The sequence below is a fragment of the Ovis canadensis genome, chromosome 13 (assembly GCF_042477335.2).
Source record: "Ovis canadensis isolate MfBH-ARS-UI-01 breed Bighorn chromosome 13, ARS-UI_OviCan_v2, whole genome shotgun sequence".
Taxonomy (NCBI): Eukaryota; Metazoa; Chordata; class Mammalia; order Artiodactyla; family Bovidae; genus Ovis; species Ovis canadensis.
Genome location: NC_091257.1, coordinates 16,803,494 through 16,821,286, shown reverse-complemented (window position 1 = coordinate 16,821,286; position 17,793 = coordinate 16,803,494). Strand labels below are relative to the sequence as shown.

The 17,793-nt window shown below is 40.6% G+C and overlaps 1 protein-coding gene across 3 annotated transcripts in view; it reads right to left on the bottom strand.

Moving 5' to 3' along the window:
• Positions 1-17,793, bottom strand: part of PLCB1 (phospholipase C beta 1) — an 877,017-nt gene that overhangs the window by 103,528 nt on the left and 755,696 nt on the right. For all 3 annotated transcript variants that reach the window (XM_069546383.1, XM_069546382.1, XM_069546384.1), the window contains 4 exons: positions 2,426-2,502; positions 2,232-2,321; positions 1,760-1,817; positions 852-938 (listed from right to left, as the gene is read on the bottom strand). In XM_069546383.1, the coding sequence (XP_069402484.1) occupies positions 852-938; positions 1,760-1,817; positions 2,232-2,321; positions 2,426-2,502 (312 nt within the window). The remainder of the gene's footprint in view (positions 1-851; positions 939-1,759; positions 1,818-2,231; positions 2,322-2,425; positions 2,503-17,793) is intronic.

Here is a 17,793-nt window from a genome sequence, read left to right as displayed (position 1 = left end):
GAAGAACAGGAAAACTGAAAAGCACACTTTTCACAAACAGAACAATAGTCAATGACAAATCAAAATTAATAGAATGATCTAAAACTGAGGTTTTGGTAACCTGAGAGCATTTGATTTATATATATTTAGTTCATTTAAAGTTAATATTCATGAAACAATTGATTTTCACCAAATAAACATAAGGTTATTTTAAAGTGGAGCCCCAATAAACTATTATGGGGAAAAATTATTTTCTTTCTTTTTTTTGTTTTGGTTTAAGAGAATATTTTGTTAGATTAAATACCAGGGTGATTTTGGTACAAGACATCCTCTGCTGGACAGAGCCTGACATTACAATATTACATCATCTGTTTAGAGCTAAAGAGGCTTAGCTAACTTCTTTTCTTTCCTGGAAGGGAGGTAGGGGGTGAGGGGGTGGAGGGGGAAGGTGTGCTTTAAAAATATCTATGCCTGAGCTACATCCAAGACTAACTAAAATCAAACTTTAGGATCTGAGTTTCATGTATTTGCAGTTTTTAAAGCTGACCAGTACTGGGGAAGGAAATGGAAATCCACTCCAGTGTTCTTGCCTGGTGAATCCCAGGGATAGAGGAGCCTAGCGGGCTTCCGTCTACGGGGTTGCACAGAGTCGGACATGACTGAAGCGACTTAGCAGCAACAGCAGCAGTGATGATAAATGCTTACTGAATATTGCTGTCAAGATTTTTTTCCATAATTGAGAAAGTTACATGACTTTCACGTGCAAGAACTGGTCTGAGACTGTGCAAGAGGGATATGAACTAGGGAGGTTTTATTCTAATTAAATGGAAAGAAAATGAAGTTACTGTGTATGATTATTTGGTTCAGTTTACCTTGGGCTTTTCATCCAGGATCTGCTGGCGGATTTCTTTGTGTTTCTCCACGAGTTTTTCTTGCCGTTTACTTTGTGCCTCTTCTAACTGTAAGACATTTACAGAAAAAGTCATTTTCATCTAAACATTCAAGTGAATGTTTTCAGGAAAAAAAAAACAAAAAACACCTTTTCAGATTTATGGCATGCGTTTAACTTTTTCACATCCTGGTCAAGAACTGTCCTTACAAGTATAGGAGACATGTAAGTGTTGAAGCTGGGTGAAGGGCACACAGGCGTGGCAGTGATATGACCACTGGATATACCATTCTCACAGCTTTGTTAATGTCTGAAAATGTCCATAATACCAATTAAAATTAATTAAAAACCTTTAGAAGTTGTCATCTACCATTGGTGACAACTAAAGTTTCTTTGAGGCTTCCCTGCTGGTTCAGTGGTAAAGAATCTGCCTGCCAATGCAGGAGATGCGGGTCTGATCCCTGATAGGGGAAGATGCTCTGGAGAAGGAAATGGCAACCTGTTCCAGTATCTTTGCATCGGAAATCTCATGGACAGAGGAGCCTGGCAGGCTAGCTCACGAGGTCGCGAAAGAGTCAGACACGACTTAGCAACTTAACAACAGCAGTAACAAAAGGTTCTTTTCAGGGAGGTCCCCTTGACATCATGTTGCTAGGTTCCTGACTCTAGAAAAGATTCTTAACATCTATCTTTAGATGAACCTTTTTATACAGAGGTTTGCAATTAAACTTGCAGAAACACTGATTACACACTGGCTGCTCTGGGCAGTTGCTCGGCTGGGGGCTGGAGATAAAGAATTACCACGAAGTGTGGCATTTCCCTCCAGAGACTCATACAGTACTCATCAAACATGGTTTGCAAAAGAGAGAGGGATTCATGAACATGACATACCCTCTTGATGTACTGCACCACCTCCTGGATGTATGACCGGATCATCTCTGTCTTTTCCCTGAAAATGAATGACAAAGAAATGATTACTTGAACTCATCCATCTTTGACAAACATGGGAACTGCAGGTTTCCAGATGAAAGTTTATAGAACTCTCAACTTTCTTCTTACTGCTGCAGCAAGGGAGATACAACTTGTCAGCTCTGACAGAGGTCAGGTTCTACCCAAGGCACAAGCTCTATTTTCACTAAATGGCAGGAAGGCTGTCTGACAATATCAGAAGAGAAGATAGAGCTTTTTCCTTAGGGCCTGTGGGCACCTCAGTGCTTCAGTGAAAACCCTTACAAAGTGGGTCTTTGGCAGGTTAATTTGAGGAGAAATTTCACAGACAGGTCTTTGTACGGTTGAACCGCTGTTATTCTATAGAGGACAATCCCCGGGTAAAAGGTGGGAGAAAAGGGTTCTTTCTACTTACTCCTCCATCTGGCTTTTGTCTTTGGATTTAGCTTCTGTTATCTTCTCCTGCCTCTTTTTATCCATTTTCTTCTTTAATTCCTTCTTCTCTCTGAAGGCAAAATGGAAGCAAAAGGGAAAAATGATCAATCCAATAGCAAGTTGTACTTAATACATTTACATGTACAAATCCATTGTAAGAAAATGGAGGCTTACTTCTCACAGATTTCTTTGAGCTTCTTTAACTGATTATTCTGACATTCTTCAGCAACATCAGTCAATTTTTGAATAAGCTGGGGGGGGGGGAGAGAAAAAAAAAACAAAACGCCAGGTGGCTATTTTACATGATCACAAGCAAAGCACCCTTTCTCTCTCCCATGCCACATCAAACAGTATCTGAGGTTAGAAAAATCTGTGATTGATGTTTCTGTGCTATGTGTGCTAAGTCGCTTCAGTTGTTTCTGACTCTTCTGTTCATGGGGTTCTCCAGGTAAGAATATGAGCGGCTTGCCATTTCCTTCTCCAGGTCAGCAAGAGTAAAATTGTCAGACATTTTACAACACATAGGTAATAAGGAAATAATTTTAGACTATACATTATCTAGGTTTTAATATGTAATTCTTACTATCTCTTTCTAATTGAACAGGATTTCTTAGATTATTGGGCTTGCTTTTGCCAAGTGCAATGATAGCTAACAGTGTGGACCCAGGTACCAATTCCCACTCTATGACTTACTAAAACTATGATTTTGGTCATAGAGCCTACATTTCCTGAACCTACATTTTCTTGGTTATAAATGAGATAATCAATGCCTTTCTATCTTGGAGGTACTATGAAGTTTAAAATAAAAATGAGTGTGATACAAATGTAAGTTATAATCAACTGTGATTTATAATTCTTGGTTTCCAGTTATTATTCATTGCTTAATCACTTCAAGGATGACATGAGTTACCCATCTTGGAAACTGATGTTTTGTATCCTATGTGGGTAACTTCCAAAGAGCGCTGGAAATTCTCTTCTGTGCTACCATTTTGAATTTTGGACACATTGCTATGATAGCAAGTATTTTGTCTTGCATTTATTTGCTTACCAGACTAAGCGTCAAGAGGGCAGTGACTATGTTTTCAAAACCCCAGCTCTCCACAATTTCTAGCTTTCAGTAGGTGCTCAATAAATGCTTGTCAATTACGGGAGAGTAACTGTGCCTTCCAAGCACTTCTCTTTCTTTATTCTACATGAAGAACCTATGGAACCTTCTGCCATTGCTTAGGCAGCAGTAGCAACTGGACTTAAGCCTTCTTACTGGTGCACCAAATAGATGGTGTGGACTTCCTATTGAACATTCACCCTGTTCCCCAGAGATGGAGATTCTCATATACAGCTGCCAGTTATGTATATGTGGTAGCTACAACAGTACCAAGGCAATATAATCAAACACTAGCAAACTTTCATTGATAATTTACACATGCCAGGCACAGTTTGATAAGTTTAAATGTACTAACGTATAATATTTAACTTATTCAGTCCTAAGAGTTGTCCTATGAGGTCATATTGACACATGAGGGAAGTACTTGGCAGCACTGGGTATGTGTGTGTGCATGCATGCTAAGTTGCTTCAGTTGTGTCCAGCTCGTTGAGACCTTATGGACTGTAGCCCATCAGGCTCCTCTGTCCACGGGATTCTGCAGACAAGAATACTGGAGTGGGTTGCTAGGCCTTCCTTTGGGGAATATTCCAGACCCAGGGATCAAACCTGTGTCTCATTATTTCTCCTAGCGGGTAGGTTCTTTACCACCAGAACAACCACCTGGGAAGACCAGAACTTTGTACAAACCCAGATAAATTAGGCTCCTCACTTTGTGGTTGTTACCACTTTCCCAAGCTGCCTTTTTGTTATGATTTTAGAAATTGTTTTTAATAACCTCTTCTTATCTGAGAGAATAAAAGAAGCTGAGGGAGAAATTCTTTTACAGAATTGCCATAAAGAATCCACATTAACTTGACATTAACATGAAATTCAATGCACTCATCTGTGAGGCAGATTAAATCTGAACAAATATTAACTGGAGCTTAGGGCAGCAGAAAACCTATTTGATCATTCAAAAGATAGTACCTGATCATGACTGTCACAATTAAAGAAATCAAGAAATATTATATCCTGCTAATGCTATTTATCAAATGAGTTAGATGTAAAATTCTACTGTGCAGACTCTTGCCATTTCCTTGAGGATTCTCACAGCACCTCTATTCTAATTGAGAGATACCCACAGGGTTTTCCCCTCCACAGGTGACCTTCCTCCTCCCCAGTTCAGCCCAAGGAATTACAGAGGGTAATCCAGGGATCCCCAACCTTGGTGGCAACACCAGAATCTCTTGTGAGCAACTGCTTGAAAACACAGATTCCAGGGCCTGTCCCTAGGCCTATGGCCCCTACATGTTTAGGGACAGGGCTGGGGAATCAGTGATTTCAAAGTCTCTTCCGTTGATTCTGGATTCTTTGCCAGACATAGGGGATCTTGGTGGTCTCTCATTTTACAGCTCCTGCTAAGTCTCTGAGCAGTGCTTCTGAATTCAGTGATATCCATGCTTCTGTTTCCATGTTCTCATCTCCAGCGTTCAGTGTCATTCAGGATCACTTCTCGATTTTGCCAGCTCCTGCTCACATTTACAGCTCCCTCCCACCCTCTTTCTCAGCAACATCAACATCCAGGCAGTGAAGCCACTGAGCCTGAGATCACTCAGCCCTTCAGCTCACTCAGTTCTGAGGTTGACATACATCTGTGTTCAGCACCCCCACAGCTGCCAGCACCAACCTCCCGCACAGTTCCGCAGAAGTTTCCCGTGTGCTGCACACCCTGGCCTTCCTCCTTGCCCCTCCCTTGGACCATCAGCACTTGCTGCTTATTCTTCTCAGAGCTGGTTCCCACCTCCTGTGCTCCCAGAACACACACATTCATCTAAACTATTCAAATCAGCCACAATTCAGCAAATATTTGTCAAATGCTTACGTAATACCTGGCATTATTCTAGAAACTCTGAGCTATGCGTTGGCTTTATAGATCCTGCTACTTGAAGTGTGGGACAGGATTCATCAGCATTGGCATTGCCAGAGAATGCAACAAAAAATGCAAGTTCTCAGCCCCTACCACTTTGGATTAAATAAAGATCTGCATTTTAATAACATTCCCGGGAGATTCGTGTGCACGTTATTGAAGAAGACGGAAATAGTATAGAAACTTACGGACTGAATGTTGTGTCCCTCCCAAATATCAATAAATATATTGAAATCCTGACCCTCACTGTAAGAGGTGGGAACTTTGGGTGATTAGGAGCCTTCATGGATGGATTAGTGCCCATAATTATGAAGCACCCCAACAGCTCCCATACCCCTTCCACCACATAAGGACACAGAATAAAGCTCTCTATGAACCAGGAACTGGGCTCTCCCCAAACACTAAATCTACTGGTATCTTGATGTTGTTCTTCTCAGCCTTCAGAACTGTGAAAAATAAATGTGCGTTGTTTAAGCCACCCAGGCTCTAAGACACCCTTTCAGATTCCCTCTTCTCTGTCTCAAAAGAGCTGTGAAACTTTATCTTCATTGTCTTCATTACCCTAAACTCAGCTTCCTCACCTCTGAGGCAGGGATAATGCTTTCTTCCTTGGGTGGCCCTGAAAGCTGGAGAGAGATATGCGATTCCCTGGCTTCCTTACCCCGCCTTCCCTGAAAAAGGGGCTCCCCTCGCATTGCTTCCCATCTTCCCCCTCCTGCAGGAGGACTACCATTTCACTTTCTTCTCTCAAACTTTCTTCATATTGGACACATTCTTGCCTTTTGCCTAAAAACACATCTCTATTTTCTTATCCTTCAGAGCACTGAATTTTTGTTCCATCTTTGACTTTGCTTTTCTTTCTGTGCCTAAAATGGAAGACCGGCGGCTGCTTCCGCCAACTGTAATGCCTCACCCTATTTCCTTCAACCCCACCATCTCGCTTCCACTCCAACCACTGGCATTTACCTGATTTCACTTTAAGATTACAAAAACTCTTTTGTTACTGAACTCATTGGCCAAGTCTCAGTAGTGAACTTTTTATTATTCTAGAGATCCACAAGTTTTTTTAGTTCACTGTACCCTTAAGATCGCAATCATTTTTTCATGGCATCCCTAAGCCAAAAGAAAGAAGGAACCAGTTCCATTTATCAAAAGATTAGGTTCAAATAACTCAGTAGAAGGGCTTTGAACAGATTCCAATAGATGCTGCTCTGTTTCTTTTGAAAATGCAAAACATCTCACAATGCCCTTGTGAGTTCAACACAGTATCTCATGGTGCCACAGCACATGGTTTGGGAATCACGACTTTATCTTCTTGGTAGTATGTCAGCTGCCAACCACTCTCATAAGAAACTCTCTTCTCTTCATTTACAAGATCTTCAACATTTCCCACATCAGTCTTCTCTGACTCTTTTAACTGCTTCAGTACATTTTTGTGTCAACGGCCTTTGAGCATCTCTAGCTGAGGACGGCTCCCCAGCATCTCAACATCTCTCATAGAAGACGAATCATCGTATTTTCCCATTAGGTAGCATCACTTAGTTTAAAAAGTGTACATCACATTTGACTGACCCCTTGAGTGATTTCCCCATCTAGTGAGTCATGGGAATTTGTTCATTTATCTCGTCATCATGTATGTCTGAGCTTTGTGTTCACAATACTCTGTGCAGATTCTCATTAATTCTGTCTGGACTTGGCAAGCATTCCCTCCTTGCCTTCAGTCTCTTCTGAACTTTTCTACTCCATACCAAATTGCATTTTTCATATGTCCCAGAGTCTTAACTGGCTATCTATCCTCAACTGTTATCTGTTGTTGTTGTTCAGTTGCTTAGTAGCACCTGACTCTTTGTGATCCCATGGACTGCAGCAGACCAGCCTTCCCTGTCCTTTACCATCTCCCAGAGCTTGCTTAAACTCATATCCATTTTTGGATGGATGCCATTGAACCACCTCATCCTCTGTAATCCCCTTCTTCTCTTACTTCAATCTTTCCCAGCATCAGGGTCTTTTTAAGGATTCAGCTCTTCGCATCAGGTGGCCAGAGTATTGGAGCTTCAGCTTCAGCATCAGTCTTTCCAATGAATATTCAGGATTGATTTTTTTAAGATTTATAAGTTTCATCTCTTTGTAGTTGAAGGGACTCTTGAAAGTCCTCTCCAACACCACAGTTGAAAGCAACAATTTTTCGGTGTTCAGCTTTATGGTCCAACTCTCACATCCACACATGACTACTGGAAAAACCCTAGTTTACTAGAACAACCTTTGTCAGCAAAGTAATGTCTCTGCTTTTTAATACGTGGTCCAGGTTTGTCATAGTTTTTCTTCCAAGGGACAAACATTTTTAAATTTCATGGCAGCAGTCACATCTGCATTGATTTTGGAGGCCCACCCCCCAATTCTATCACTGTTTGCATTGTTTCCACATGTATTTGCCATGAAGTGATGGGACCGGATGCCGTGATCTGTTTTTTGAATGTTGGGTTTTAGCCAGCTGTTTCACTCTCCTCTTTCACCTTCATAAGAAGCTCTTTAGTTCCTCTTTGCTTTCTGCCACAAGGGTGGTGTCATCTGTATATCTGGAGTTATTGATATTTCTCCCAGCAATCTTGATTCCATTTTGTGTTTCATATAGCTCGGCATTTCACATGATGTACTCTGCATAGGAAGCATCACTACAAACAAAGCTAGTGGAGGTGATGGGATTCCATCTGAGCTATTTCAAATCCTAAAAGGTGATGCTGTGAAAGTGCTGCACTCAATATGTCAGCAAATTTGGAAAACTCAGCAGTGGCCACAGGACTGGGAAAGGTCAGTTTTCATTCTAATCCCAAAAAGGCAATGCCAAAGAATGTTCAAACTACCACACAATTGCACTCATCTCACACATTAGTAAAGTAATGCTCAAAATTCTCCAAGCCAGGAATGAGGGACTGAACGGAACTGAACTGAACTGTTCCTGGGGTTCTCAAGGCAAGAATACTGAAGTGGTTTGCCATTCCCTTCTCTAGTGGACCACATTTTGTCAGAACTCTCCACCATGACCCATCCATCTTGGGTGGTCCTACATGGCATGGGTCATTGAGTTTCATTGAGTTAGACAAGGCTGTGGTGCATGTGATCAGATTATATAGTTTTCTGTGATTGTGGTTTTCAGTCTCTTTCACAAAGAAAGGTAATGCCAGAGTTTATTCAAACTACCGCACAACTGCACTCATCTCACACACTAGAAAACTAATGCTCAAAATTCTCCAAGCCAGGCTTCAACAGTACATGAACTTTGAACTTCCAGATGTTCAAGCTGAATTTAGAAAAGGCAGAGGAACCAGAGATCAAATTGCCAACATCCATTGGATTATCGAAAAAGCAAGTGAGTTCCAGAAAAAAACATTTATTTTTGCTTTATTGACTATGCCAAAGATTTTGACTGTGTGGATCACAACAGACTTTGAAAAACTCTTAAAAAGATGGGAACATCAGAACACCTGACCTGCTTGTTGAGAAATCTGTATGTAGGTCAGGAAGCAACAGTTAGAACTGGATATGGAACAACAGACTGGTTCCAAATAGGAAAAGGAGTATGTCAAGGCTGTATATTGTCACCCTGCTTATTTAACTTATATGCAGAATACATCATGAGAAATGCTGGGCTGGATGAAGCACAAGCTGGAATCAAGATTGCTGGGAGAAATATCAATAACCTCAGATATGCTGATGACACCACCCTTATGGCAGAATGTGAAGAAGAACTAAAGAGCCTTTTGATGAAAGTGAAAGAGGAGAGTGAAAAAGTTGGGTTAAAACTCAACATTCAGAAAACTAAGATCATGGCATCTGGTCCCATCACTTCATGGCAAATAGATGGGGAAACAGTGGAAACAATGACAGACTTTATTTTTGAGTTCCAAAATCATCTGCAGGTGGTGACTGCAGCCATGAAATTAAAAGATGCTTGGTCCTTGGAAGAAAACTTAGGACCAATCTAGACAGCATAGTAAAACGCAGAGACATTACTTTGCTAACAAAGTTCTGTCTAGTCAAAGCTATGGTTTTTCCAGTAGTCATGTATGGATGTAAGAGTTGGACTACAAAGAAAGCTAAGCACTGAAGAACTGATGTTTTTGAACTATGGTGTTGGAGAAGACTCTTGAGAGTTCCTTGGATTTCAAGGAGATCCAACCAGTCAATACTAGAGGAAATCAGTCCTGCATATTCATTGGATGGACTGATACTGAAGCTGAAACTCTAATACTTTGGCCACCTGATGCAAAGAACTGACTCATTTGAAAAGACCCTGATGCTGGGAAAGATTTTAGGCAGGAGGAAAAGGGGATAACAGAGAATGAAATGGTTGGATGGCATCACTGACTCTATGGACATGAGTTTGAGTAAATTCTGGGAGTTGGTAATGGACAGGGAGGCCTGGCATGCTGCAGTCCATGGGGTCTCAAAGAGTTGGGCACAACTGAGTGACTGAACTGAACTGTACTGACCCTGACCTTGGAGATAGCTCTGGTGCATCATGTCCACACCATGGTCTGTCTTATCGAAAATACTTTTAAAACTACATAATTTTGATTTTTAACAAGCTAAGCTTTGTTCCTTTAGGAACAAATGCCTTATTGTGAAATCCAGGCATGTGTTTTTCTTTTTTTTTTAATGTGGCTTTTGTATGCAACTAATGAAAATAGTATTTCCCTAGCATCCCAAAAATGTTTTAAAAAGGATAATATCTGTGTTTAATATGACAAATGTCCTTCCACTCTGCTCAGTTCCCCTGTGCCTCCCCAGCACTCCCATACTACAGACCCTTCCCTGTAACATTCTGCCTTTTCCAGCTATTTTCAAAAACTCTTACTATAATTCTCCCCTTATAGCATTTACTGTTTTCATTTAAACTTCTACTTAAACTCCAGGAGGCAGAGTGATTAATATCATAAATTTGTTAATAATACTGGTTTTCCAGTAGTCATGTATGGATGTAAGAGTTGGACTATAAAGAAAGCTGAGCACTGAAGAAATGATACTTTTGAACTGTTGTCTTGGAGAAGACTCTTGAGAGTCCCTTGGACTGCAAGGAGAGCAAACCAGTCAATCCTAAAGGAAATACAACCTGACTATTCATTGGAAGGACTGATGCTGAAGCTGAAACTCCAATACTTTGGTCACCTGATGTGAAGAGCCGACTCATAAGAAAAGGCCCTGATGCTGGGAAAGACTGAAGGTGGGAGGAGAAGGGGACGACAGAGGATGAGATGGTTGGATGGCATCACTGACTCAATGGCCATGAGTTTAAGCAAGCTCCAGGAGTTGGTGAAAGACAGAGAAGCCTGGCATGCTGCAGTCCATGGGGTCACAAAGGTTTAGACATGACTGAGCGACTCAACAACCACAACATTGTCGGACTCCCATTAAACTCGCAATGAGATTACGTCTATGCATATATTTTCTGGTAAGGGGAAGCCTGTGTGCTTCTTTGGAAAGGAATAATACTAATATACAGGCTTCCCTGGCGGCTCAGCAGTAAAGAATCCATCTGTAATGCAGGAGAGACAAGTTAGTTCCCTGGGTCAGGAAGACCCTCTGGAGAGGGAAGGGCACCCCACTCCAGTATTCTTGTAGGGAAATCCCATGAAGAGAGGAGCCTGGCGGGCTGCAGTCCATGGGGGTCACAAAAAATTGGACACAACTGAGTGACTAAACAACAGCAACAATAATACTAATATACAGAGAAAATCAGGAGAGAGAGAGGTAGATAGGCAGACAGACATAGGAAGAGCTGTGAGTGATTTCTGGCAACTGTCTGTCCACGCCTTCCCTCCTCCCTTGTGAATGGTCAGTCCTTTCTCACGCGATCTACTCTCTGTAATTTTATAGTATATACTCATCTTGTCCAAGTCCAATATAGGTTTCCAACACTTGCAACTGAGAGAATCTTGACAAAAATAAATAAATACATAAAAATTTCACCTCTTAAACCCTAAATAAGATGAAGGAATCTCTGAGTATTAGGCCTAGGATTTCTATTGCATAAGGCATGAAAATTGAACCCAGGAGGATTTTTCATACAATAATTGAAGTGCTTTTTAACTAACCTAAGGGTACCCTCATTTCAATGTATTTTTAAGCAGACAGGCTCTACTCAAAGAGCCGTTACATCATATATTAGCCACAAAACTCACCAAAGATAGAAAAGAACAAAAGATTAGTTTAGAATTCCTAGGGGAGAAAAATCAGGAGAGTACACAGTAAACTTAAATGCAGTAAATAACATTTAATTTTAACTTTTAATATGATTCTTTTTCTGACCCAAAGGAATAGACACATTTAAATTATTTTTCTTATTTATTTACCACTCATGACAACTCTCCTAGCTAAGTATTCCAAACCTTCTAAGGAATGAAAAAGAAAAGTCCTTGGGAATATAATGTCATGCTTATTCTCAGCTCCATGCTGAATTTCATTTGGTTTAGTCATTTGAGGGTGAAAGAATGGTTTCCAAGGAGAATAATAACTCCTTAACTCTAACTTGAAAGGGATTAAAAGAAAAAAGTATGTGGACAGAAATTGCCCTGTTTGGAAACTCTCCTAAGAAGGATAATTTGGGGAAGTAGGCAAAGAGCCAACTATAGAATGTTCATGATTGCATTCAGTGTTGTCCAGCTCTTTGTGGCCCATAGACTGCAGCCCACCAGGTTCCTCTGTCCATGGAATTTAATGCAAGAATACTTGAGCAGCTTTCCTACTCCAGGGGTTTTTTCCAGCTTAGGGATCGAACCCACATCTCTCGTGTCTCTTGCATCACAGGTGTATTCTTTACCACCGAACCATCTGGGAAGCCCAATAGAATGTTCATCCTCAGGCAACCTCATTTCCCTTCTCCTTCCACTCACAGCTGGAAGAGATAGCACCTACTCTTGCTTTTTTAGACACTTTTTAATTTTATATTGGAGTATAGCTGACTAACAATGCTGTGATAGTTTCAGGCCATGGCAGACTGACCCAGCCATCCACACACATGTATCTATTCTCCCCCAAATGCCCTTCCTGACCAGGCCACCACATAAGGCTGAGCAGTCCTCCCTGGAGAGCACTTTCTTTTGTGCTAGTCAAAGCATCCATTCTGCACTCTCACCATAATTTTTTTTTCTATGAAGAATTAATTTATGTTGCATCTAAACTAAATAACAATATATATATTAAACACATTATTGATAATTTAAAAACAAGGGGAATGTTTGTACTGGGATGTAAACTGGCTTTTCAAATTGAGAAATATTCATTTATTCATTCCACTCATATTTTCTGAGCACCTATGATGTGCTGGATACTGTGTGATGCTCCAACTAGGAGCTGGCAGACAAGCCCTGTCTAGGTGGAGCTCATTTCACCCACCAGCTCTCTTCTCTTCTCCAAAGGAGGAGAAAGTCTTGGACTAAATGAACAACCATCTTGATCATTTCTGAGGCAGTCTGACATACCTATGAAATTACATTTTACATTTCCATAGCTAAACAGAATTTGGAGCTGCTTATTTGAATCTAAAGATTTAAAGAATCCTTGAAATTTTCTTTTTTACTTTCTGGGTAAAGCAAAAAGTGAAAATGAAAATCTGACTGCAACTCCTAATCAATGTCAATAAGTTGGCCTAATGAATCTATAACATTTAAAATTATTTTTCACTTTTGAAATATACCAAAGTAAATGTCAGTTTCTTAGCTTTCTGGGAAATGTAAATGGGTCAATGTAGCATACTCCCTTGAATGATATTTCTGGTATCCTTTTATAAGGCTATCAACTGGAAATGTTTCGATGCATGAGACAGGGTGCTCAGGGCTGGTGCACTGGGATGACCCAGAGCGATGGGATGGGGAGTGAGGTGGGAGGGGGATTCAGGGTGGGGAACACATGTACACACATGGCTGATTCATATCAATGTACGGCAAAAACCACTACAATATTGTAAAGTAATTAGCCTCCAACTAAAATAAATAATTTAAAAAATAAAAGAAAAAGAAAGAAAAAAAATCAAGACATTTGGTAAATGAAACTCTGAACGAAGTTGAGATGTTTTATCACCGTAGATGATGCTTATGTTTTCTATCTTAACTCTTGAGCCTTGTTTCCTCATCAGTAAAATATGGCATCTAAATGATCTCTAAGATTCCTTTCATAAATTATAAAATTATGTTTCTATCATTATAAATATTTTTTTAGAATTCAATGATGATTTTAAAATGTCCTAAAATAATAAAAGTAGATATTTATGGCCATAAAATATTTATTTTAATGATAAAGGGAATTTATTTTATGATAAAAAGTTTCATTAAAAATAATTCATATATAGTCACTCGGTTGTGTCTGACTCTGTGACCCCACGGACTGTAGCCTGCCAGGCTCCTCTGTCTGTGGAATTTTCCAAGCAAGAATACTGGAGCGGGTTGCCATTTCCTACTCCAGGGCTTCTTCCCGATCCAGGGGTTGAACCCACTTCTCTGGCGTCTTCTGCATTATCAGGAGAATTCTCTAACACTGCACTGCCTGCGAAGCCCTTAATATTTCAGTAGTCCATTTGAAAGCTAGACCTAGAAGATCTGCCCATGAAGATAAACAGCACAGCATGTCAGCTCCTTTTTTCCTTAATGCAAAATAAATAATTTCAAACATCTCTCTTACCAGATGGAGTGCAATAAGTCTTGTAATTCCAGAGGGCACAAACTAAATTATCAGACTTGTGGATTCTATTTTGGAATTATCCTTTCAGCAAAATTTCTTCCATTCTCTAAGCTCCTTTAAGTTGGTACAAGACAGGGCTATTATTTTCTTTGCCTTGGGGATGGGTTCTGTTTACTGACTCTTTTCCCTTCATCTTACCTAAATAGTTATCAATTAACACAAAAAATACACTAAGACATACTGTGCACACTCAGACACACACAACAACAACATTTGCTTATTGCTTTAAACTGAAATCCCTGATCATCATTTTAATAGATATGAGAGTTGAATTATCTCTGTAGTCTATAGAAGTCAGAGAGAAACTTAACCAGTATTCTTTTACAAACTTTTTCTTTTAGAAATAAGGATACAGATACTTGAAATGGTGAAATGATTTAGCTCAAGCTGCATAACTAAAAATAGAAGCCATGTCTTCTCATTGTAAATCTTGTACAAACTGTCCTTTGATAAAGAATGGTGACTATGTTCTAGGCACGGTGTTAAGTTTTCCGTGGATTATTTTATTGACTCTCACATCCAAACTATGAGGGCTATGTGTTGATTTTTGCAAAGAAAAATAGCCCTAATTCTCCACCATTCCCTGCATTCACTCTTTGCAATGACTTGCAGGTCCGGTGAAAGAGATACAGTCTGTTTCACTACCCCTTGTATCTGGGTGAACCTTCTGACTTGCTTGGAGGAAGACATTATAAGACCTGTCAAAAACTTGCCGCCTTCTGCTGCTCTCAATTAGAATCCTTTCCAACTTCCATGCAGACAAGCCCAGGTTAGCCTTGCTGGATGATGAGAGATGTGTGTTAGTCACCTGCCCAGACCAGCTGACAGTCAGCCAAACTTCAGGAGCAGAGTCTCCAGGTAACTGGCAAGTGAATCACAGACACATGAATGAGCTCAGCCAAGAGCAGAAGATCCTTCTAGAAAAGTCAAGTTCAAATTGCTCCACAAAGAAACATGGGCTAAATAAATAGTTGTTATTTTAAGTTTTGAGGTGTGTATTATGCAACATAGCTAAAGAATATGGATAGGCATACTACTAGAAGGTTTGTCTGTCTTCACAACTGTGTTCTTAACCATGGTGAGCCTCTGAGGGTAGGGACTACATTTAGGCTGGGGCCTCGGGAATCCCCCCACCAGTATAAGAGCTGTGGTAGGCCTTCAGTAACTATAGCTTATATGACTACATAAGCATATTTTACACTCTCTAACTCGCCTAACTTCCCAAAATAATCAATTAAAAGACACAGCATAGACTCTGTAGGTCAAACGAATAAGACAGTCCAGCAGAAAACTAGGCAATGGATATAAATTGTTTGCAGAAAAAAGAAATACAAATGGGCAATACACACATGGAAATATGTTCCTTTTTTTCATAATTCAATCAATAGAAATGACAATAAATATAATGTCTATATATTTATCCATAGCTATCTATCTATCTGAGCTTCGCAGGTGGCACTAGAGTTAAAGAACCTGCTTGCCAATGCAGGAGACTTAGAGCCTCAGGTTCAATCCCTGAGTTGGGAAGATCCCTTGGAGGAGGGCACGGCAACCCACTCCAGTGTTCTTAGCTCACACTCACTCACTCAATCTATCTGTCTAACCTAGAAGAACGTCAGTTCAATGAGTTAAGCAATGATGATCAGGAAGACTGACAAATCAGAACACATTTTGACAATTATTTCATTCTTTATTTCACTACTAAAGCCTTTTATTTATTTGTCATTTCTTTTTTGGTAGAGAAAGTAAAGTTTTCAGGAAAGCTAGATCATCTATTCCCCCAGAAAAATGACCTACATCAAAGTCAGAATATTGTAAGAAGACAGATCACACCACCACAACCACAGTAGATTAGTTACTTCCTGACACTGAAGTTACTCCTGGTACACAGAGAACCAGAGACAGCAGAAAATTCAAGATTGGCTTCCAGAAAGGCTGCAGCAGCAAATAATGCTGATAGAAATCATCAGAAAAGAAGATGCTGAGCTCCCTCAGTCACAGGACATCAATATTCTTATCTTCACTGGACAGATGAGAAAACAGAAGCCCTCGGTGGGGGATTGGTGGCCAGAAATGATGACATTTGACCCCACACCCTCACTCATCATCGCTTACATCTTGATGGGCCGTTCCCTTAGCAGCTGGTCAGTATCTATCCAGGGCTTTCACTGTGAAACATAACCCTCATTCCCCAGAGTTGACAGGGAACTGGAGTACTCAGTGAACACTCAGAACTACTGTGGGTTTGAGGCCCAAGACTGCTTGCCAATGGGACGGACGGGAGGGTATATGAGAATAATCCCCACCAGGAGATCCACGTGAAGGAAGGAGAAATGCACGGTTTGGAACACGTGGGACACAGAGTATGAGAAAGAGGAGGAAAGGTGCAGAGGACAGCACACTAAGCCTCTGCAGAGGGTAAAGAGAAGGGTGCTGTGAGAGGGGATGCCCCTGAGAGGGAGAGAGAGGATGGAAGACGGAACAGTGGGTCTAACCCTGTGGCAACTGAGAAGCGACCCCATGGATGTCACCGTAAAACCTCTTCTCCTTGAGCTGTGGGTATTGTGCCTTGAATGTGATGCTGGGGCTGATTCTGAGAGTAATCAAGAACCCTCAGAGGGACCGCCTAAGAATTTCTCTTACCAAACTCATATTTAAAATTAAGAGCTTTTCCTAATGGTATCAGGGTCAGCTTATGGCAGCTGATGAAAAACAGGTAAGTTGGAGCAGATTCCCCAAACATAAGAGTTCTTTCCTGAACACAGAGCCTTCACTGGGCTCCACAAACCCCCAAGATAGTTATGAAAATTTTTCAGGGGGTGCAAACACTTGCATGGGGTCAGGGAACTGACATCTTTATTTTCACTTATGCCCAACTGAAAGTGCTTCTATCATGAACACAGGCAGGAAATCACAGAGGGGATTTCCATAGGATCTGTCCCTTTTATGACTAAGAGATAACCATTCCGCTTGATGGTCAAGGTGTGAGGAGTAGAGACATATTTTCTATCTCAGCCAAGAACGTTATGCTTATTCAAAAACACATTTTGAGCAAAGGCTCTAAAACCTGTTTCTGTAACTTTAATGTATAGCAAGTCATCTGGGCTTCTTATCAAAATGCAAATTGTGATTTAGCAGGCCTGGGGTGGGACCTGAGACTCTGCATGTCTAACAGGCTGGCTTCAGGTGATTTGGGGATCTCACTGTGAGTAATTAGGCTACAGAGCTGTTTGCACATAGGATTTTAAGGCTAATGATTCCTATTTGGACAGTAGAATAAGTCCTCTGAAGCTACAGAGTGTATCAAGCTTGGTGTGCCTCCTATGAAAACATGAACAGTCACCTCAGAATATTCTTTTGGCTTTTATCAATTTTTATGGTTAGGCAAACTGTCCTCACACCTGTGTCTCTGTATCAGTCTGCTGATATCTCTGTGGTGTCAATTCTCACGTGGTGTCATGACTGGAGCACACGTTCCCTGCGTGTGTGCTGATCACGTCTTTCTCATCTGTATCTCCAGCATCTATCAGAGGGTTTGGCAGATATTAAGTTGTAATGAATATTTGGCAGGGAGTTTATAGATGTGGTTTCTTTCTCAATCTTTGAACTGTGGGTTTACATTTGCATTTAATTCCCAAAGCAATTTTAGGAGATAAAATACCTTCTGCTTAATTTTCCTCATCACCCGAATACTCCTTTTTACCTGCGGCCTTCTTGCTGTTTAATTACACTTCCATTAGTCTCATTTAGCCTAAAAGGACATTTTTAATTCAGAACCATAACCAAAGATAGAATTGA